At 36.2% G+C, this 21,857-nt stretch overlaps 8 protein-coding genes, 1 long non-coding RNA gene and 1 other non-coding gene across 13 annotated transcripts; 3 read left to right on the top strand and 7 right to left on the bottom strand.

Moving 5' to 3' along the window:
- Positions 1–324: 324 nt before the first annotated feature.
- Positions 325–396, bottom strand: Trnap-cgg (transfer RNA proline (anticodon CGG)). Its single transcript has one exon. It is a non-coding gene; the product is annotated as a tRNA-Pro (tRNA).
- A 470-nt stretch (positions 397–866) lies between these two features.
- Positions 867–2,976, bottom strand: LOC128257307 (uncharacterized). 2 transcript variants are annotated; one of them, XM_052988265.1, is made up of 5 exons: positions 2,765–2,976; positions 2,215–2,698; positions 2,119–2,160; positions 1,049–2,058; positions 867–996 (listed from the first exon to the last, which is right to left on the bottom strand). In XM_052988265.1, the coding sequence occupies exons 2-5, from the start codon at positions 2,690–2,692 to the stop codon at positions 871–873; spliced, it is 1,656 nt and encodes a 551-aa protein (XP_052844225.1). In that variant the 5' UTR covers positions 2,693–2,698; positions 2,765–2,976; the 3' UTR covers positions 867–870. The 2 variants fall into 2 exon arrangements, with proteins under 2 accessions (XP_052844225.1, XP_052844226.1); XM_052988266.1 differs by having other exon boundaries at positions 1,054–2,058.
- Positions 2,977–3,370: 394 nt separating this feature from the next.
- On the top strand, positions 3,371–3,892 carry LOC128257433 (uncharacterized). Its single transcript, XR_008267866.1, has 2 exons — positions 3,371–3,638; positions 3,699–3,892. It is a non-coding gene; the product is annotated as an uncharacterized LOC128257433 (long non-coding RNA).
- A 270-nt stretch (positions 3,893–4,162) lies between these two features.
- On the top strand, positions 4,163–5,764 carry LOC128257341 (uncharacterized protein CG13380). The gene is made up of 3 exons (XM_052988316.1): positions 4,163–4,406; positions 4,460–4,833; positions 5,575–5,764. The coding sequence occupies exons 1-3, from the start codon at positions 4,385–4,387 to the stop codon at positions 5,707–5,709; spliced, it is 531 nt and encodes a 176-aa protein (XP_052844276.1). The 5' UTR covers positions 4,163–4,384; the 3' UTR covers positions 5,710–5,764.
- A 468-nt stretch (positions 5,765–6,232) lies between these two features.
- Positions 6,233–21,789, top strand: LOC128257527 (prolyl 4-hydroxylase subunit alpha-2). Its single transcript, XM_052988577.1, has 8 exons — positions 6,233–6,379; positions 6,444–6,629; positions 6,700–6,985; positions 19,837–20,057; positions 20,113–20,397; positions 20,471–21,296; positions 21,348–21,513; positions 21,565–21,789. The coding sequence occupies exons 4-8, from the start codon at positions 19,855–19,857 to the stop codon at positions 21,702–21,704; spliced, it is 1,620 nt and encodes a 539-aa protein (XP_052844537.1). The 5' UTR covers positions 6,233–6,379; positions 6,444–6,629; positions 6,700–6,985; positions 19,837–19,854; the 3' UTR covers positions 21,705–21,789.
- Positions 8,383–10,836, bottom strand: LOC128257528 (prolyl 4-hydroxylase subunit alpha-1). Its single transcript, XM_052988578.1, has 7 exons — positions 10,601–10,836; positions 10,241–10,543; positions 9,986–10,182; positions 9,068–9,699; positions 8,954–9,007; positions 8,610–8,775; positions 8,383–8,542 (listed from the first exon to the last, which is right to left on the bottom strand). Exons 1-7 carry the CDS (start codon positions 10,804–10,806, stop codon positions 8,484–8,486), a joined length of 1,617 nt encoding a protein of 538 aa, XP_052844538.1. The 5' UTR covers positions 10,807–10,836; the 3' UTR covers positions 8,383–8,483.
- Positions 10,965–12,847, bottom strand: LOC128257534 (prolyl 4-hydroxylase subunit alpha-1). Of its 2 annotated transcripts, none has more exons than XM_052988584.1 (6): positions 12,688–12,847; positions 12,482–12,635; positions 12,222–12,418; positions 11,549–12,168; positions 11,303–11,468; positions 10,965–11,244 (listed from the first exon to the last, which is right to left on the bottom strand). In XM_052988584.1, exons 1-6 carry the CDS (start codon positions 12,755–12,757, stop codon positions 11,186–11,188), a joined length of 1,266 nt encoding a protein of 421 aa, XP_052844544.1. In that variant the 5' UTR covers positions 12,758–12,847; the 3' UTR covers positions 10,965–11,185. The 2 variants fall into 2 exon arrangements, with proteins under 2 accessions (XP_052844544.1, XP_052844545.1); XM_052988585.1 differs by having other exon boundaries at positions 12,482–12,629; positions 12,707–12,841.
- Positions 13,281–15,191, bottom strand: LOC128257533 (prolyl 4-hydroxylase subunit alpha-2). The gene is made up of 7 exons (XM_052988583.1): positions 14,964–15,191; positions 14,755–14,906; positions 14,535–14,685; positions 14,283–14,479; positions 13,706–14,229; positions 13,473–13,608; positions 13,281–13,407 (listed from the first exon to the last, which is right to left on the bottom strand). The coding sequence occupies exons 1-7, from the start codon at positions 15,164–15,166 to the stop codon at positions 13,376–13,378; spliced, it is 1,395 nt and encodes a 464-aa protein (XP_052844543.1). The 5' UTR covers positions 15,167–15,191; the 3' UTR covers positions 13,281–13,375.
- Positions 15,239–17,297, bottom strand: LOC128257529 (prolyl 4-hydroxylase subunit alpha-1). Of its 2 annotated transcripts, none has more exons than XM_052988580.1 (6): positions 17,035–17,297; positions 16,679–16,981; positions 16,389–16,577; positions 15,648–16,275; positions 15,427–15,592; positions 15,239–15,372 (listed from the first exon to the last, which is right to left on the bottom strand). In XM_052988580.1, exons 1-6 carry the CDS (start codon positions 17,253–17,255, stop codon positions 15,287–15,289), a joined length of 1,593 nt encoding a protein of 530 aa, XP_052844540.1. In that variant the 5' UTR covers positions 17,256–17,297; the 3' UTR covers positions 15,239–15,286. The 2 variants fall into 2 exon arrangements, with proteins under 2 accessions (XP_052844540.1, XP_052844539.1); XM_052988579.1 differs by having other exon boundaries at positions 15,648–16,279; positions 16,393–16,577.
- On the bottom strand, positions 17,305–19,429 carry LOC128257530 (prolyl 4-hydroxylase subunit alpha-1). Its single transcript, XM_052988581.1, has 8 exons — positions 19,239–19,429; positions 18,880–19,185; positions 18,567–18,766; positions 18,394–18,509; positions 17,917–18,342; positions 17,820–17,858; positions 17,521–17,686; positions 17,305–17,464 (listed from the first exon to the last, which is right to left on the bottom strand). Exons 1-8 carry the CDS (start codon positions 19,421–19,423, stop codon positions 17,385–17,387), a joined length of 1,518 nt encoding a protein of 505 aa, XP_052844541.1. The 5' UTR covers positions 19,424–19,429; the 3' UTR covers positions 17,305–17,384.
- Positions 21,790–21,857: the final 68 nt, after the last annotated feature.

The following is a 21,857-nucleotide window of genomic DNA, read 5'->3' as shown; positions in this document are numbered from 1 at the left end:
ACTTAATATTGCAGACGAACTCAGTGTTATCAGTTGGGCTGCTATGAAATGTGACACATTTATTTACACTGATGAACAAAAACAAACATTTTATTTTATTTTTAATTTTTGATCTCTACCTAATCAGAATCATAGAAACTATTGTGAAGTCAATATTATTATAAATATTGTTTGACACTGTGATTAAGGAGTTCATACTATTTTTTCGTGCGGATAATCATCACAATGCTTAATCATTGGCCACAATACGCTGAGTTAAAAAGAAGAAGAGGTAAACACTTTTATTACTAAAAATTAAAAAAAAAATTTATTTCGACATCACTTGGGCTCGTCCGGGAATTGAACCCGGGACCTCTCGCACCCGAAGCGAGAATCATACCTCTAGACCAACGAGCCGTCGGTATGCTGAGCGTTCAGAATGTCGGTTTTCAACATGCGGTGCATCTCACTCCACTCCATAAGCCAACTGCTCTTAGGAAAGACGTGTATGCGGGAAAGGGACATCTGTAGTGTGCGCGGTGGTTCGAAAACGTGCTGGTTTATCCGATACACAAACCACATGCTTTTATATGTTCAAGACTTTTCAATATAAAAGTTGCCATTTTTTTTGCCCTTTTAGTATTGTTCTACGAATCAAAGACAATTTAAAAATACTGAGGAAATCCTATGATAATAAGATAATATAATAATAGTTTCTGGAGGTTTCCATAAACGAACAGGACATCTCTCAAAATTTTTAGCCAAATCAAAATCAATATTAATTAACATTTCACGAATAAGTATTATTATTATTTAAATTACAATTTTTATCAAAATCAATATTAATTAACATTTCACGAAAAAGTATTATTATTATTTAAATTACAATTTTTAAATCCATTTTAAGGTCAAATTAATTACGTCGCTAAAACTCTCATCGACATCAATTTCAAGCATTTCCAAAATATTATAAGCCTCAACGCATCTACATATCTCGGAATTTGGTATTTCAGCCAACTGGGAAAATTAATATCTTATTAAAGAAGAAAATTATTTACGTAACACTTACCATACGTTGTATATTCAGAAATTCATTATGCGAAATAGTAATTTCAAATGGATTTTTTGATGTGACACCATTTTCTCTTAGTATGTTAACTAACGAGTTCATAAACTCAAAGGAAATTGTTTTATCTGAAATTTCAAGTTTGTGTATTTTGTTGCACTTTGATAAAAATTCAAGAAGTTTATTTTCTTCAAATAATTCTTCTCTCAACTTCAAGCTTTGCAAATTGTTTGAGTGCCTAAGGATCCACTTGTAAAAGTAATCCATTGAGCGACATTTAGCATATTCCAAACTCAAAGACACAAGGTTTGGACAATATGGTAAATCGTAAGAGATTGTGTTAAAAGTAATATTCAAATCCTTCAAGGCAGGTAGTATCCATGTTTGAGATTGAATTTTTGAAAGTTTAGTTAGGCGACATTTTTCTTTAAATAATTCAAAGCTTATGCTTAATTTTTGTAAGGTAGTTCCGTGCTTTGAAATCCATTTAAAAAAGAAGTTCATGGAGAAAAAGGTCGTCGAACTGAATTCCAACGATATTAGCTTAGGACAAAATGGTAGGGGGAACCATATTTTAGAATTTCGAATAACAAGATGTTTTATTTCAGGAAATTTCCATTCCCCAAACGAATTTGATGAAAATATACTAAACAAAACGTTTTTTTTGAATACCCCACTATCGGACTCAAATGATTCTAAAGTATTTATATGGTTTACCATCCATTTAACAAAAAAATTACTTGAAGAGTATTGTAAATTAAATACTCTGAGAGAACAAAGTTTTGGACAATATGGCAACTCAACATCAATATGTGAATCACTTATGGAGAGCTCTTCTAAAGCGGGGAAATTTAACTCCATATTTTCAGGAGCTGAACCAAATTTTACTCCAGATAAATTTAACTTGCGAAGCATTTTTAAATGGGATGAAAGTTCCTCAATTTTGATTGCCGAGTGACCAAAAGTCGATCTAATAGTTAAATCTTCCAAATTGATTAATTTGTGTATGTGAGCTGAAATGAATATACAAAATATAGTCATAAATACAAAAAATCCTATAGAACAAAACTTACCTTTTTCTAAGCTTGATGGTTGTTTCAATACTCCCGACTCATCTGAAAGAAGAAAACTTATCAACGAAACAATCGGTTATATTATTGTTTTCTTACCATATGTTTCTCCTAAAAATTGGATACTTAATATTTTTAAATTTGGAACTTCTTGCAAGATATGAATTACTTCCGCTGTGTTATCGTTAGTTATGGTTATTTCCATAGACGTAAGACTTTTTAATGCGCTAATCAAACTTTTGGCCGCAGTGCATTTGTGATCTTTTAAGTAGAACCCGCTTATGATCTTTAGGTTGCAACAATGTTGCTCGATTAATTTTAAATATTGAACGTCTAAGCTATCAACATTTATTTCATCAACGTTTGGGCCATAAACCATCAAGAAGTCCGACCAATTCTCCAGCGATAAAGTCCGAGATGAAATTTTTTTATATTCATTGCGGCAGTGATAGGCAAAAGCCGATTGCAAATCCTGATCAGCTTGGGCTAGTTTTAGCTTATCTTTAAAACTTAGCTCATCCAAAATTCGGTCCAAAATCTCCAATGGCAAATCTAATATGTTAGTGGGATTCCCCATTTTTAACTGGAATGAAAATAAATCAAAACTTGTTTAAACTATCAAAGTGAAATTTCAGGGCTGGTCACTCACCGAACTGTTGTGGAATTGGAGCACCTTGTGAATCACCTGGAGCCAGCTGTTGTGGTCTCCAACTACTGCAAATATCGTCAAAGTTTTTGACAAATTACTATAGTTCTTGCTCTGCTGGTCCACTGTTGGCTACTTAATTTTTTTAAAACCAGAATAATTCGGAACAATTAAAAAAAACGCACGGGAAGCGAAACCCACGACGGCTGAACAGAAAATAAACAAAACTAGAAGTGACGATCGTCAGCTGATCGGAACCGGAACCAGAGCGAATTGCACTTAGCTTAAAGCTTTGTCTTGTTGCTGCCTTCAATAAAATTAGCTTACTTTGAAAAAAAATGTTTGCATATGGCTGGGCGTGTAGATAACAGTGAAAACTAAGAACGCGCATAAAAATATAATGGTGCGAAACCCAGGCTTTAAAAAGTAGTTCCGCGTTTCGATCGTTATCGGCAGTGCAAACAATTTTTTAGGAATATAAGGGCCATGGTAGGTACGCCATATTTATAAGTGTTCAGTAAAATCTTACCTAAAAGAAAATTATTTATTTATCCTACTTGAGCTGCGGATCAAAGAAGATTGATAAAGAACCAGTAAAATGCTCCATCCCTGACCTAACAAGCCGATTTCAACTAGTCAGTAAATCGGAAACTTTACAGCACTGCTACAGAAAGGAAAAACTTTTTGTTCAATCAGATCGCACAGGTGGATAATGGAATTCCAGAAACAGTACAATTCCAATTACAATTTAGGAACTGCACCTGACCGTGTAAAATTTTGCATATGCGAGCGTAGTCGTGAAAATGTGATTGTCTGCAGCCGCTGCAAACAGTCATTTGTGGGCCGCATTTCGCAACGTTGTCCAAAACACCCCGAAGTAAGTAATTAACTAGTAAAAAACGGTAAATAATCTATCATTTATAAAATTGCTATGTAGGTGACATTTCTTATGGACGCCCGTCAATGCGCTTTCTGCGGTGCCCATGCTAATTTTTTGCAAGTATCCGAGACCAAGCGCTGAAATGGGATATTCTCAAAAACAGAGACTTCGTTGACGAATCTGCTATTACATAAACATTATTATGTATACAAAAGTGCCAATAAGTAAATAAACCGAAAATTGTTGTTAAACTGAGTTTTTATTTTGATATTTTAATGTAAGATTTAAAACAATATTTAAAATTAAAAAGGTTGTTAAAAATTTTGTTCATTTAAGTTTATGATTTCTAGCGAATACTGTAGCGTAAGCAAAGCAAAATGATTTAATTTAAATTATTTATTTATTAGCAAACTAATTGTAATAGTTTAAAAATGTATGTATGTATTTCATTGACCTCGGTTAATATGTTCTTTCCTTCCAGGGGTCACTGTAATGCAGACCTCTCTCTGTCACCTCTCGCGTTTCACAACACTGCCAAGCGCCGTTACTCAAAGTTGGCTTCACCAAACATATTTTGACATCCAATTAGATTAAAAAATGCTCGAGTTACTAATATAAGCACTCATATTCTGGAAAAGCTGGCTTTTAAATATTTGCCCCGGTGTTCAAGACTTTGACTTTTGTGCTTACAACGAAGCTTTTGTGTTTACAACGAAGCGATAACGATAAATCATAAAAAAAAGATGCCATCTTCCAGAAAATTCGGTAATTTTAGCTTTGTTTTGGAGTGGAATTCACCTAAGCTGTTTATATTGCAGCCAACAATGGCACCGATCCGGATTCCATAGCCGCTCGACTTCGGCAGCGCTACGGGAATCTCTCGGCCCCATCGGTAAAGCAAGTCACCATTATCAGGAAGCCGATGGCACTTTCGATCAACGACATGCCGCTCACGGAACTGGAGGCCGAGCAACTGGATTACCTCGAGTTCGAGAGGGATCTGAGCAACATCCGGAACCGCAATCCTCAGATCCAGTCGGAGGAGCAGCCGAAGCTCAAGTACGATCTGCCCGAGGACTACAAGAGCACCAGGCTCTGCATCTGCATGCGTCCGCACACCGCTTACGAGTGCGATCGTTGCCATCAGTACATCTACGGGCGCATAGCGGAGGTTTGTGAGAAGCATCCCCATGTAAGTGTGCCTCCGGTTAGATAATATAAATAATAATGTACCAGTAAGCTCGTATTATTATAAATGCGCTTAATATTATAGAATTTTTGACTATATGGGTGCCCAGATTCAGTTTCAAAGCTATTAAAAGTGTATCTTTTCCAAATGCTTTATTTTTTAAATAAGTAGATCAAGTTTTGCCCACTGCAATAGATAATAATATATATACAGCAATCGGATTCCTTAGTATTCTTTATTGACTTCACAAAAAAAAGGGTTTTAAAGGTCAAACAAGGGATATATTTGTGATATATTTTTTTTTAATTCGAACAATGTTGTGCAACTTATTTTGTGTACATGTTGCGGTGAACATCTTAGGGCATCACAGGATCATCTCAAAAATATACATACATAGATCATATTGCGTTTGAAAAGTTATAGAATTCTGTAGTTTTTGCGCTAGGACGTTCATCTCTGCATAAATGGCATTAATGAAAAAACCTGCTTAAAGTTTTTTTTAAACCCAATATAAAAACGTGGTCGAGTGCATATATAAATCAAAACTTCAATCTCTGTAAGCTCGGTATGGTGATGCATAATTTTCTTTCCTTCACTTTGCCAAGTCAAGCGCTTGAATTAAAATATTTTATTTGTTGTACGTATATTATTTTTAGGAATTTATTACAAAATATACGATAATGCGTAATTTTCTGTACCTTTGCTATTTAGCTAAATGTTATTTTTTTCGTATAAACTTAATAGGAATTTTTTCTTATGGATCTCCGATCCTGTCCATATTGTATTGCCCCGAGCGATATGTTAAAAACGGCGTCTATTAGCTGGGAGGATATACGTAAAATTGAGGACGCTGAACTTCCCGCTGATGAGGACCTATAAATTAGAGTTTGAGACTCAAGTGCATGTTACATGTTATATTATTTAATGTATAACTAACAATAAAATATATATTTATATATATATATATATATATATATATGTATTCGGAAAAACAATAGAGTTTTTCAACTGATAAGAGGGCTATGTCTTGGGAGTTGTCTTAATGCTCAAGGGCATTTTTAGGTTTAGCCCGTGGCCCACATGCCACGACTCTCATTTTCAGCGCGACATTTATGGAGTGCACACATGAGCTGTCATAAGGGAACTGCGGCACGGACATGAGTGCCATAAGCCCTTATAGCGTTGTCTCTGCAGATTGACACTGCGGCAGTCACTCGACGCAAAGTGCATAGAAAAGAAGAGCCTGCCCTTACCGCTGGTTTCAAAATTATAGTGCCTTTAGTAAGTTGTATTAAATCAATAGAATTTTTACTCTTACATTTAAGGATTTTATGTAAAATTGGTTTTATAAATAGTACTTTTCTAGAGTCCAAATGATGAAAATCACCCATTTTATTAGGTTCCATTTTATACAGCATTTTCACATTTGCTGTGAGGTATTATTTTTTTCCACACACACATTCCTGTTTTGTTAGCAGTAAGAAATTTCTTGTGCTTGCGTCACCTTTTTATGGATGTTAACTGCAAAATTGCGTTCCCCCGATATCAGGTTAGTATATAATATTTCTATTTTGTAGTCTTGCGTTAACTTATCAGCCATCTATCCATTGCAGTGCTGATTCCCAGGGACGCCCCATTCAAATCAGCGGACAAATTCATGTCACCGATAACAATTCAATCACTTAAGAGTTCAGCACATTTTGAAATCGCTTTACAATGCCCCAAGCCAAGTCCCCCTGGACACATTGTGGTGTCATCCTAAGTTCTTCGTCCTGCGATTCTCTGGATAACTCCTGCTGGTAAGTGGAGAAGCTTTAGATAGCGTTTGCCTCTACTTATTTTCTATTTTTCTCACTTCTCACTTTACAGAGTCCCTGCGCTGCAGTTTTCTTAACAACTTGGCAAGCCATTCAATGGATTCACTTGTTCTTGGACTTCCACTTGCAGTTTTTGTGCATCCGCATTCTGGTGCTTCAACAGGCGGACATGCTAAATCATTGCGGCAGTGGATTGTCGGAACTTCTGGCTTAGTCATTGCTGCTTTCGACTTCGCTTCTTCGTCGATTTGAATGGGACAATATCCGCAGTTTGGTTTGCTGTCAGTTTCGGACCTTATTTTCCATGCTCTTATGATAAGTTGTAATGATCTGGAGCGGTAAGTTCTAAAGTTATAAGTATTTCTTGAATTTTTTGTAAAATTATGTAAACTGATGGTGGTAATATGATGTACCCATCTGCAGACAATGCTAGGGATTTATCAGACTTAAAATTTTATGATTATTAAATTTTTTGAAAGCCATTGTTGATTTGCAACATTTAACTATTAACTATTCAGTTTCATTTAATTGGAGTAATCAATTAACAGTTTTCCTCAATTTTAGATTTGTTCTTTCAAACTACAAGAAAACTTGTAACCTGTCGCCTTAAAGAAAACTAACTATTATCCCATCAAACTTTGTTAGAGGTCTGGCCTCGTTCTTTTTAGCGGCTTTTGCACTGCTTTGGTCAACAGCTGCAGCTCTTAGTTAACTTGTTAATGCTTAACTACGGATCGCCTTTTCAATGGCTACATAAACAACATCACCGGCACTTCCCTTCTGTGTCTGCGAGGCCTTCATCCGGCAATGCCCCTTCCCCCTTAACCCTTTTCAAAAACAGCTCCGACTTGGTTGACGGCAACAGCAAGAGGATTCGGTCCCGGTCGGTCTCAGCTTCCATTTCAGCCAGTTGTCCTGCCAGTTTTCCTGCCTGAAAATGCGAGTGTCTTTTGCCTGCTGGCACTTTGGAATAACTTGGACAATTGCTTTCATGCTGATTTCGTTTCGCTTTGGCCCCTCACCAAACCTAGTTTAAACCTTTAAACTCATTTAAAGTTCCAGATCAACTTTGCTGTGCATTAGTAGCTCAGTTTAGGGATGCCTCTCCAAAAATATTCCAATTAGTGTAACAGGCTTTAAGCGTTTGCACTTGCCCTCTTATAAGTGAGTTTTGCTACTGTTTGAAAAATGCAATTTCCATTTTTTAGATTACGTTAATCTACTTCGATATTGCACATATGGTGTGTTTTTATTATCTCTGGATAAAGTCATAACTAAGGTCTTTATTTCGTTTAGCTTTCATTTAAAAGCTATTTAGTTTATAAAATAGGCCAGCAAGTCTTAGAAGTAAACACTTCGGAACTTTTGAAAGATATGTTTTCCAACAATTTTTCAAAGTTTAACTTTTAAAACGATCTGGGTCACCGGTCCTTCGCATTCCCGTTTTAAAATATTCATAAAAGTCTGTCCTTTGCCTCTTTAAATCACATGGTTGCACCCTTTATTTGACTCCTGGATGCAAGATAGACAAAGTTGGCGCTAGTACGTCGGCCTGGCTATTGTCCTTCGTGCCCTGCTTGACTGCTGCAGTTGCCCTCTTTCCATTATTGAAGTGTGCACTTCCGCAAAATGCTATTTGGAGCAAGCACATAAGCTTAACCCCCCCTTGGAGGCTCCCCTGCCAATAGTAGAACTGAATTTAGTGGCACTTGCAATTTTTACGGCAAACAATGAAAGGGACACCGTGGTGAAAGAGCTGTGTTCGTCCCTCAGGCGATTGCTATTTATTTATATGCCTTACTAATGGCGGCAATAATACAGTTTTATATTCGCATATTAGGCTAAACAAGGTTTCTTAAATACTTGCTGGCGTTCATGTATCCATTTGGATATCGCTGTAAAGGGAAAGAAATATAATAATTATCTAATAGTTTTACGTACAGAGTATTATTTGAAACTTACTCCATCTGGAACCCATTACGACAGGACAAACAGAGTGCTCAGTTAGCGGATTAGGATCCCCAGCATGATTCAAGTTAAACCAAATCAAAGCATTACCCTTTTTGGGTTCTATGGATAACTTTAGTTTTGTAAATACAGTAGTTCCACCCAAGGGAACATCGGTTGCCTAGATACAAGGAAAGTAAACTATTTTTATAAAACAAATCTAGGCTTTTTTAACGTATCTAACTTGGTAAGCAAAAGTCTAAGATTTGGTTGGTCTTATTGTTTTTCTACATGTGTTCATGATGCTATTACCTTAAGTATTGTTTAGGGAAAATAAAATATGTAAGTAACGCACTTACATAGAGTAAAGCTGTAGCTATTCGATCGCCTCCATACTCAGAAAAAAAGCCTGGCTGCAAAAATGTTAATATAAATATATTAAATTAATTTCATTAATTAATTAAAACACTTACGGGACGGTCGGCCAACTCCACGTAGTCCACATGCTTACCAAAATGACCTCCCAGACCGTAATTGGTCAGATAGAGGGCCATGTTCTCGAGCATTTCCAGGCCACTCATATCTGCAATCCTTCGATTGATACTCAGGGTAAAAGGAGCAGTGGTGCCCTGAAAGGTAACCATTTTAACCACAGAATCTTGGGGTTCTGGCTTTCCGTTTTTGTCAAAGTTAACATATGTCCAGCCATCTTGCATGGTGGCATTAAATATGGCAATGTCCCTCATTTGTTTGAATTCCTGCTCGTAGAGCACCTCGTGGTAAAGAAGTACCAGAGGTTGCAGGCTTAGAAACTCCAATTTGAGTGGCGCTATCTTAAGAAATGGAGATGTCTCCTTGTTATAGCGACACGTTAGTTGGGACGAGGTAATCTTCGGCCATTCTCCGCGACAGCCGCGCTCTAGTTTAGTTGGCTTACGCTTTCGTTTGGCGGCTTCCTCTTGAAATATCTTCTCGTCTCCTGTTAGGTATTCATCAATTAACTTTTTAACGTTGTCATAATTGTCTTCCCGAGTGACCTCTTTGGCCATGCTATCCCATTCTGATTTCTCTGTGGAAGTGATCTTAACTTTATCCAAGGTTAGAGCTACAAAAGAGATTTAATATATTTTAGTTTTTAAATAAATTAGCTCATCGTTCTCTTCATCCAAAACTCTTAAGTGAAATTGAGTGAAATAAAGAGAAACATTGAAATTTTTCGATAACAAAATGTTATTAACTGGTATAATAATGACAAATAAATTTGTGATTTTATATAAGTTCATTAGAGATATTTCGGTTAGTAAGCTTAAATAACAAAAATGTATTAAAAAAGGAATTTAAGAATTTAATTATTAAAATTTTGCATGATTGCAGCCCGGAAATAAACTTACATTCTTTGAGCAATGCCTTGGCATATTTTTTGTAGATTTTTTTCCTCTTCAAACCCAAAACTTTTTCGTAGAGTTCGCCTTGGGGAAACTCATGAAGTCTTAAAGCCATGCGATACCAGTGAGTGGATTCGGAGAATCGAGATTGATTGTAGTGAAAATTAGCCAAGGCGTTACAATCAGGAGCAGTCAAATGAGAGCTTAAATAAATTGTCTAGATATGTTATTTAATAAAAAAAAGACACAATATTGACTTACTTAAATTTCCTGCCAAGCAGGAAACCCTTTGACAAATCCTCTGCATGTTGATTATAAAATTTTTCGATTCGCGTCATTCCTTTAAGGGCAACATTAAGGTCATCATCAATTGGAGCAGACTTCAATTGCAATTCCATTTCTTTGGTGTTCTTGGTTGCTATCGCCAGTTTCAGATATCTTAGCCACTTGGGCCAATCTTGGTTGAGGCGTCTTACCAAAGGAAAGGCATTTAAAGGATTGGCCATATACTCTTCCTTCTCGGCCAGCGTGTTGAAGCTTTCCCTCTTTAACGACTCCTGATATCTACGAATATCACGTATTCCAAATGCAAATAACTTTATTTACTATTTTAAGACTTACAATTTAATCTTATCCACCTTAGACTGCATAGCTTGTACGTATGCCTCAAGGTTAGCTTTTAAAGACTCTTCCATTTCTAAAAGTTTTACCATGCTCATCACAGAAGTACTGTATATCATTTTTTCCTCTGAGCTATTTTCATCAATGCCAAAGTTTTTCGGAACAAAAATTAATAACAGGCTAAGCTGAAACACAAACGACTTCATCTTAGCTTAGGTCTTCTAATGCTATCGTTTTCTGTTTAAATTAGCAGGTAAAGCAACGATTTCATGGTCTATTGGTTATGGTTGTTAAATTTTGTGGTTTCGGAAAAACATGTTTAAGGAAAATAAACTGTAAACTTGTCTAAATACAATACATTAATATCTGATGCAAAAAATAGGTTTTGATATAACAAAGATAGCATGAAAAGGACTCACTATATCTGTAACCGATAAGTTTTCAAAATTTGTATATTTAACTGCGTTAAAATTATTTCTCTAATACATGTTTTGTTAGTTAAATTCGGGTCCCTTTTAAAAAAGGTGGGGAATTGAATTTATACCTTAAGACTTAAATTTGTGAACTGCAGATATTAGTTGCCTTTTATGATTTGCATGGCAAGATAAACATTTGAGGAAACAAGGGCACCCATTTCGTAAGAGCTGAAATATATAGTATTACTTAGATGTAGTAAAAATCTGCCAAACGTGTGCAACCTACTCCATCTATCTCCATTAATGACAGGACATACTGAGTGCTGGCTTCTTATATCAGGGGTTCCGTCATCAAACAAATTGAACCAAAACAAACTGCTCCCTTTTCGTGGGAGGACAGAGACTTTTATTTGTGGAAAAACTGTGGCACCACCCTGCGGAACATCGCTAGCCTGCAAAATTAGGCAACCAAATGAATGTCGTTAAAAATTATAACTTTGTATCAACTAACTAATACATCTCTTGAACTCACATAAAAAATAATGCTGGCCAAACGACCTCCCAATGCCGAAGCATCCGGAGTTTCAATTCCGTCGGAGGTGTAGTCAAAGTGAGGTTTGAAAAATGTCCCCACCCCATAATTTGCAACCTGCAATCTCTCGGATTTCGAAATATCGAATCCTGTCATGTCAATAATGCGCCGATTGATACGCTCCCGGGCATGTCGAGCCACTGCATCTCTGGTTTCTGATCCATTTCTTGTGACCGCATAGCCATTGGCCAAATTCGGCCATTGCATTTTGAGTCCCTCAATCTCCGAATCGTAAAGCACGTTGTGATACATTCCAATATATGGATTTAAGTTGATCTCCTCAAATTTCAGAGGTGCCAATCGCAGGAAAGGAGTCGTGGTAAACTTGTAGCGACACACGAGTTTTGGTTTCCGGCGGTACAGTCCTCGGCAGCCGATTTCAAATTTCGATGGTCTTCTTTTTGTGTGATAGAGCTCTCGTTCTATTTGCACATCGTTTTCGGGGCTGTTCAGCTTTGCCATTAATCTATTCAAATCCTCTTGCTTTATGTCTGCCATAGAATTCTCCACTGCAATGAAAGCTTCTTCAGCTGTGTGCGAAGGGTCTGATTTACAACTTTCTTAAATTTGAACCATTAGAATAAAAGGAAATCATTAGAAATATATGATTTACCATATATGAACAACGATTTGATGTATTGGCGATGGAGGTATTCAGATGGATTGCCCAGAATTGAATAAAACAACGCATCACTGTCTTCCAGCTCGCTTTTGCAAGCCATACGATACCATTTTGCAGCTGCTTGGTAGTCGTGTTGTTGGAACATCAGATTTCCCATAGCTATAAGGTCGCGATAGGTGAGTCGAATGCTGCAGGAGAAGAATTTTATTTACAAATTTAATAACATTAGTTTTCTTGGGATTTAAGTATACTCGTATTGCTTGTCGTCAAGGAGACCATGTGCCATATCATCGATCCTTAAATCATAAAATCTTTCTAGTCCTTGAATTCCATGCATTGCCGACATCAAATCCATAGTGTTTGGGACCTTTTCTACAAGGTTGTCCAGAACAGTGAGGTCTGCGGCTTTTTAATTCGGAATTAAAATGGCTAGAAGTTTCAGTTTATTAGTACAAACCTCTAAACTTAATACGCACCCCTTCCCATTTCCTTCTTAAAAAAGGTGAGCCACTTTGGCAAATCCTCATGGGTGCGTCTCAAAAGTGAAAATGCGTTCAACGGATTAGAAACATATTCGAATCTTTCATTGAAGCTGCGATTTAATATATAATCCACTGCAGATAAGTAACTAAGATCGAATTTTTGTTTGACTAACAATCGAAATTAATTTAAATTTATGTAATTACTTTTGAAGCTTAGGGATTTTTTTTGCTTGTTTTCCTGCGAAATTTAAGAGGTTTTCAGCAAAATCTTGTTCCACATTCAGCAGCTTCAAAAGACCCACAGTTGATGAGCTGTATCGTTCTTTGCTTTCATCGTAGAGTTGATTTTTGGCACCCTTAACAAAAATTTGTACTGAGAAGGGGAGAACTATGAGCAAACTTAGGCACTGTGTCATTTTGACTAAGGAGAATTCCAATTTGAAAAATCAAGAGAAAATATTGTCTGATCATAATGCATTTTCTAAGGTCGCAGTTGACCTAATTGATTCGTTGTGTTGCATAATTTTCTTGCAGATAAATCCTAACTAAATAATAAACTAATAACTAAGATGGTTTTATTAAATTGGTTATAAAACATATTTTTAATTTCATTACATCAAAAATGAGCGTCAATTTATTTTATGTTGCATTTTGGTCGGAAAATCAGTGTACAACATCCACTCTTTTGGTAAGAACTAAGCACATAAAGAAAGCATATATTTAATAAATGTTTGATACTCAAATAATGGTTTCCAGTTACCCCATTTATTTCCTTGAAGAACTGGACAATCGCGCTGTTCATTGTTATGCCAAAACAAACAGCTGCCTTTTTGGGGCAAGACAGATATTTTTAATTTTGGAAAGACCGTCGCGCCACCTTGCTCCACATCGTTAGCCTGTTGATGGGATTTAATAACAACATTTAAGATTTTAATTATATTGAACCTGCCTTTTTTTACCCTAAAGTTGTTGTTGTTTGGAGATTATACTCACATAACACAGTAATCTTCCTGTTGAGTGAGCCTCCAAATGCGCAGATGGTCTATAGTCTGACAATTTAAGCTCATCTGTGAGAGGAAAACTAAACCCTGTCATGTCGGTGATGCGTCGAACGATGCGATTCTTGATAAAATTGACATTTAGAGCAGTGTTGTTCTTCGAAAGCTGATTGAGTTTTGCGGTCTCGTCGTCATAAAGAACGTTGTGGTAAATTACAACATAAGGATCCATGCTCAACAATTCCTGTTTCAGAGGTGCTAGCCTCAAAAATTGAGTTGTGGTGAAGTTGTAGCTGCAAACGAGATTCTTCCGCCTGGGAAACAGTCCACGGCATCCCAATTCGTAGTCGGTTGGGGCTGTCTTATTTAAATTCATTTCCCAAACTATTTCCTCATCGCTCTGGCTTAGCAATTTTGATACCAGAGATTTTACGTCAGCTAGGCTGGCTTTTTGAAGTGCTATGTAGTTTATTGCACGAACTTCTTTAACAGTCAGTAAGGGATTTGACTTAATTATGCCTAAATGTTGGAATATAATAGCTAAATAGGGTGGATATGTACAAACGACTTACCAAACATAAGCATTGATTTGGCATATTGCATATACAATTTATCCCTGGGATCTCCAAGAATTATATTGATTATATCGGCGTTTTTTTCGGGTTCATGTTTGATGGCCATGCGAAACCACATGGAAGCTCTATGATAGTCCTCCTTTTCTAATTTGTGTTCCCCTAAAACATGGCAATCTCGTAAGGAAAGTTTAATGCTGCAAGGCATTATTATTGAGGTAACAATTTTTGAGAAGTAAGTTTGGTATTTACTCGTATTGTTTATCCTGCAGACGACCTCTTGCTAAATCTGTGGCCTCAAGATCGTATGTCTTTTCAAGCCGCTGCATTTCTCGTAAAGAATATTCCATGTCGTTTTGATCAGGGGCCTTGGCCATGATTTCTTCTAACGCATACAGTTCCTCTGAATAAAATTATGTTTAATTTAAATGGTTCCTATAAAGAAGTCGACTTATATTGGGTATATTCTTACCCAATCCCACACTTTGCTGTGAGTAATTGTGCCATTTTGGTAGATCTTGATGTGTTCGTCTCACTAAACTAAACGCATTCAATGGATTACTAACATATTTCTCTCGATCTTCTAAGCTTTGCCTGACCACATAATCAATTGAGTCAATATATCTGTGAGAAACCGATTTAGCTTTAAAGATTGTATTTACTTTACCAAATCTTTCTTACGCTTGCAGATTCTTAACCTTCTCGGCCATTTTATTGGTGTAAGCCTTTATATTCTCTATAAAGCGTTGCTCCATTTCCAACAGTTTTAAACGTCCCGTGATGGAAGTACCAAATAATTCATTGTTTATAGAATTTGTTGCATAATGGGCAATAGTTTGCCTCCAGAAGAGTATTAGTAGTAGCAAACTGTGACAGCTTTTCATTTTGACTGACTTGGATAACGAAGATATGCAATAAACAACTAAATTCGATATGGTAATAGCGTCACTGATGAATTCGTTTTACTTGTGAAAACCAAACTTTATTTTAAGTCAAAGAACACGTCACTTTTTAAGACCTTTTTTTTGAAACCTTGGGCTGCAGGGCTTTACAAATACTTGTGGGTCGTGGTGTATCCATTTCGTAATTGCTGAGGAGGAGATAATAAGGTTAAAAGTTAATAAGATCCATCTCTAGTACTTACTCCATCTGGAACCGACTATCACAGGACACACAGAATGCAAGGATCGCGGATCTGGCGATGAGTCATCGAAGTCATTGAGCCAAAAAAGAGCGTTGCCTTTTTGGGGCTCCACCGCCACTTTTATATCTGGGAAAACGGTTTGACCTCCTTGCGAAACATCTCCAGCCTGTCAAGGTCATAAAATCTATTTAATATATATTCGATGTATTCGGTATACGTACATAAAAGATTAAGCTTGCGATTCTATCTCCCAAAGTATTGTTGGCATCCACTTCTTTTAGACGTTCTGTGTAATAATCGTGATGTGCCCTGAAGTATCCACCCACACCAAAATTAGCCAGCTGTAAAGCAGGAAACTCCTCCAATTTAAAACCTGTTATGTCAGCAATGCGTTGATTGATTCTATCAATGAACGGGGATTGTTCCCTTATCCAATGGATGCGCGCCACAATCTCCTTGGAATCGTCTGTTTCAGTCCATCCATTGCCCATTTGCTTTATATATTCTAAATTCCCTCTCATTTTTTCGATTTCCTTAACCGATATAGCTCCGTGGATCATTATAATGTAAGGGTCTCGGCTTATTTCTTCCACTTTAAGAGGGGCCAATTTTAAAAAGGAGTTTGTAGTAAAGTTGTAACGGCAGACGAGATTGGTTCTCTTGGGAAAGAGCCCTTGACATCCAATATTCATGGCATTTGGAGCTGTTCTGGAATTACCAGATGCATTCATACTTTCCGTAGCCCATTGGCTTAGTTTTGACTTAACAATGTGCTCCAAGTCTTTTGTTTTGGCGTCTTGCAATTGGTTGTTTATTGATTTGTGAATGGTGGTTTGATTCGACATAAAACTGCCTGCACAGGAAGAATATATCATAAATATTGAAACTCTAAAACTATATCATGATTTTTTAAAAACCATATTCTAAACCTTGTAAAGGGTTTTTGTAATGAATGCATTTACTTACTACGCTTAATTATGGATGTGGCAAAGGCTTTAAGTTCAAGGCTCAGTAATTTACTGAAAATGTCCTGACTCGGCTCTGTGTTTATATCTGAAGCTTCCCCAAACCATAAGAGTGATCGGCTAAAATCTCCAACATCAAAATTATGGTGAGCTAATGCTAAACAGTCCCGTACGTTAAGTTTATAGCTGGTAAAAAATATAATAGGAAAAATATCTATGAAATTTGCAAAATTAATTGTTTTTTATTTTATATGTAATAAAAAATAAGGTGAGTGCATAACACTCACTTGAATTGTTTGCTTTGCAGCAGGCCCTTTGCTATATCTTTCGCTTGAAGATCATAAGTTGTCTCGATACGATGCATTGCTTTTAGTGTTTCGTTCATGTCGAAGGAAACAGGCGCTTTATTTAGGATTTCCTCCATCGCGTTTAGTTGTAAAAGGCCCAAAGGTTCACGGGTGTAATTTTGCAATTTGGGCCAATCCTGATTTAGTCTTCTGATCAATCCAAAAGCATTTAGAGGATTGGAAACAAACTTTTCTCTTTCTTTATGGGTCGTATGATTAGGCCGCTTCAAGTTGTCTAGGTAACTAAATCATATTCCAATTGTAGAATATACAAAATATATGAATTTATAACTCACATATTTAGATTGTCCACTTTATCCTGCAAGACATTGGCATAGATCGTAAAATTCTCCATAAACTCTTGCTCCAGCTTTAAGAGGTTTACCAGTCCTAGAACTGAGGAACTATAATAATCCTTATTATGAAATGAAACTAAATTCTCATCTTTTTCCGAGCTTGTAGACAAATTCTGCTCGACTAGGATGAGCAGAAAAATGAATACCAAAATATTATGCATTGTTTGGTAGTTTTCAAGAGATTGTAGTAAAAAACAACACTTCTTTGAGTAAAGCTTAAATTTTCATGAAATTATTTATTTAACGCTTTTAATTTCACGCTTAATTCAAGTGTCTCGTTCAAGTGAAATTCATATGTTGAATTCTTTATACTCTTTTTTACAAGGTCTGGAAAATATTTGAGGATTTTGGTGTAACCATTTGACGAGGGCTAAAAATAGAATGTTATAAATATTATTTTCTATGTTGAATTTACATATAACTTACTCCATTTAGAGCCCACAATAACCGGGCATGACATGTGGAAAGTATCTTCGTTAGGTTGCATGGCATGATTCAGATTTCGCCACACCACGGCACTGCCTTTTTGGGGCCAGATTGTGATATTTGCATAAGGAAAAACAGTGGCACCACCTTGGGCCACGTCGCTTAACTGAAATTGTCAGGGAAAAAATAATTTAAATATAGATAAAGAAAAAGGTAATAATTTAAAAGATCGAAAGAAATCAATACAAGAAAGATATAATAATCTTGAATATGCTTCATAGAAAGTTTTTTATACTTACAAAAAACATTATACTTGTAAGGCGGTCGCCTAGTTCTGCCTAAAAGATCAATACCATAACTTAAATTCCAATACTTCTGTTCATATTTCAAGCTTACCGTTTGATCCTCTAGTTCTAAGTTGTCAACATGGGAGTCTCTAAACCCACAAATACCATAGTTGTATATCACAAAGTCGCTAGTCTCTTTTTCATTCTCTCCAGTGATGTCCGTTACGCGCTGATTTAGCGCACTTTGATGCTCCTCATTGAGCCTAGCAAACTTGAGGTTATAATCATCACTGTATATGAATCGCAAAGGACCATTTAGTAAAGGGAGTGAAATATTTTTCATCCTTGAGATCTCACTGTCGTAGATTACATCATGATAGATTGCAATGTTGGGATCTAAGCTGAGAATCTCGACCTTAAGTGGGGCAATCCTTAAAAACGCTGTCCTTCCGCTTTCATAGAAACAACTAAAATATTTTCTGCGCTCCCATAATCCTTGACAACCAGTGTGGCCGACCCATGGTTCAGTGACAAACTTTCATAGAAATATATTTAGTTTAAATTTAACTTACATGCTAATACGTACGAAAGGATCCGGAATATCAGCTTTAGAATATTCATAGATTTTTCTTTGAAGTGACCAGAGATCAGCATCCAAATCAGATACGTTTCGAAGAATATTCAAGGCGGCAAAAATGAAACCTTCACAGTGGTTAGTTAAAGAAATGTAAAAAATTGAAGCCGCTTAAACTAACTTACCCTTAGCTACCAAAGTTTCCGTGTAATTTGTGTATAAATCAGACAGCGTAAAGTTGAATACCTCCCTGTAGACTTGTCCATCTCGCTCTTCATCGTAGTGCTCTATCGCAGTTTTATACCAATCTAAAGCAACCCTATCCCCATTTGAGTTAACTAAGGAGTTAGCCAAAACCTGGCAGTCAAGGGTACTCATTTTGGCACTACAAATAAAAATATAAAGGAAGATTGGGGCCAACCAAAAGGGCAATAGTTTTGATAAGTACAGGTGAATGTAAAAACCTTGGTAAATTTATTTTAAAAATTCGTTACTCACTTATACTTTTGTCCCCCCAGAACTCCATTGGCTATGTCAACTGGTTGCAGATTATAAAATCGGTGCAGTAAGAGGACTCCCATGATGGCATCATCCAGATCTTGATCGGTGGGTTGTGCTTCGTCCAAACCTTTTTTAATGGCTTCTAGGTTGCTCAAACCCACTTTTTTGGACATTAATAACTCTGTGTCAGTCCAATCTTCATGCAATCGTCGAATGAGGGAAAATCCGTTGAGTGGATGAGCAACGAACTTCTGTGGGTTTTTTCGAGAAATTTCTCGTTTGGATTTTACTTTTTGTAGAAAACTAAACAGATAGATAAGTAAAATACAACGTACTTATAAACAACACTTAATCACCTTTCTATGGTATCGATTTTGTCCTTAAGGGCGTTTGCATAGTTTGTTAACTCGCTTATGAATAAACCCTCCATATCTACGAGACTTTTCATTCCAGCTACAGACATGGCTTGATCAGTCAAAATTTCAAAAAGAGCCCCTGGAAGTATCAGTAAAACTAGGCAAATTTTTAAAATTAAGCACATGGTTTGTTTTCTATTGGTAGTTAAAAATTAACTGACTAAATGTTTTTCTACCACACAAGCCATAAAATTGTGTATTAAGGCATACCAAATGCAAATGAATTGCAATTTTAATTGTCTGGTGCTATATGGTGTTATACATTTTTCAATTCAATAATCTAAATATACAAAAATGATACTGTTTATTTGAAGAACGGTTAAGTAAAACCGATACAATTTTCAAACATTTTTATAGAAGTACTTGGTCTCTATTAGTAATATTGATAAATACTTTAAAAGCCGTACATGGTTACCTTTTTTAATGCATAAGTATGCCTAAGTTTGTATTTTTGTAATCCTTTTAAGCCTAACTAACAACTTTTGACAAGGTTGTTTAAAATGTTTTTCAATCATAATATTTTTTATCTAACATTTAGTATAAGTAAGCTGCTGTCATGCTTCGCATTTGTGTTTTCATATTTTTGGTAAATGGAATTGGTTTGAGCTTTGAAGAACCAATAGAACCATCGAATTTATCGCATGGGTATGCATTATCCCATTCTCACATGTTACCATTGCTGTCACTGAGGGAAAAGGCTACTGAAAATCTGCAGAACTATGCAATGGTTTTAACAAAGCAACTATCAAATATCAAACTGTAAGACAACAAAATTTTTAGATTATTTATTTATTTAAATAAAACACTCCTTTAGGGCCATAAACAAGTTGGAGAACCTTCTTAACCGCCAACACTCGTCAAATCCCTACGACACTTTTAAGTTAGCACGTCTTTTGCATTTTGACTGGCCAAATTGGTTACATTATCTAAAGAGGAAACACGGCATTGAGGAAATTGCCAATTTACAAGACTTGCGACATAAAATGCCTACAAAAATAGACTATAAAGAAGCTCTTTACGCCATACATCGCCTGCAGTCAACATACAGACTCGATCCCGCTGAAATGTCTATTGGTTTGCTGAGAGGAAAAAAGTACAGGTATGCAGTAAATTCTGTAAATTTTTGTAAGGACGAAAAATTAAATTAATTTTATATTTTTTTATTTTCAAAGATTTAAGAAATTGAGTGCTTTGGAGTACTTAGTGCTAGGCTCTGTTTATTATTTGGACGAGAAATTCCAGAGGGCTGAACAATGGTTTCAATTAGCCCTGGAAAACTACTATAAAGACCAAAATTCAAAAAAGTTTGATATTTTTGGATGCTCCAATGATTTTATTTTGAAACTGCTCATGAAGGCGGCTCAGAGTTCAGGCCGATATAAAGCCGCTTTGGGATATGCCGAGAAAGCATTGATCTTGGACCAAAGCCACTCTTTTTGGCAGCAACAGATTCCCAGACTGAAAAATTTGAGTTCAATACCCGAGGTTCTTAAACCGGAGCATCCAAATAGATATTTATTTAAGCCGGCTTGTCTCATGGAATACCCCGCTAAGAAACATTTGCGTTGTCATCTTTTACACTCCTCGCCCTTTCTTTTGTTGGCTCCGATAAAAGTGGAGGAGTTGAACCACGATCCACCTATAAAAATGTACCACAATCTCATCAATAATGAGGAAATCCTTTTGCTCAAGACTCTATCAAATCCACACTTAAAGCGCAGCATGTTTTACACCTCTGCTGATAAGATAATTGAAGACTTCTCCAATTTGCGCACATGCAAAACAATGCGCTTAAAGGATAATGTTGATCATACGTTAATGAATAATTTAAATGAACGTATTATGGATGCCACGGGCTTAAGTGTAAAAGAGTCTGAGGAGTTGCAGATTACTAACTACGGTATCGCTGGACATTTATTTGAGCACGAGGACGCTTCGGAATCAACTGATAGTACATTTTGGACATCCGGCAATCGTATTATAACGGCCTTGTATTATGTAAGATATAATGATAAAATTTTGGTATAAGTTTTAACAGGTTCTTTTCAGATGAGCGATGTGGAGCAAGGTGGTGAAACAGTTTTTCCTTATCTTGATCTAAGAGTTCGTACTCAAAAAGGATCCTTGTTGGTATGGTACAATCTGTTATTGAATGGAACCATCGATTGGAGAGTCACACATGTATCTTGCCCCATTATAATGGGTGACAAGTGGAGTAAGTTTTTGGGCATTTAACAATTTAATATTTCATTGCCCCTTTTTTCAGTTGCCACCAAGTGGTTACGAGAAAAACCACAAATGTTTATACGTCCTTGTCCATTAAAGATGAAGCCACCGCCTGAATATAGTGCTAAAATGGTCGAGGACAAGTTTTTCAAGGAAAATAGTAAACAACATTTTGTATAATATAAAGTTTATAAAAATTTACAGAGAAACACAATTTATGTCATTTTGAATGACCTTTAAATAATTATTCAATTTCGTTAAACAACATTTAAATTATCTTGTTTTTTTATTTGTTTTTTATTCTTACCTACTTTTTTTTGTAAGTGGATATTA

This window comes from Drosophila gunungcola, assembly GCF_025200985.1.
Source record: "Drosophila gunungcola strain Sukarami chromosome 3L unlocalized genomic scaffold, Dgunungcola_SK_2 000002F, whole genome shotgun sequence".
Lineage (NCBI taxonomy): Eukaryota > Metazoa > Arthropoda > Insecta > Diptera > Drosophilidae > Drosophila > Drosophila gunungcola.
This window is presented reverse-complemented; position numbering and strand designations above follow the sequence as displayed.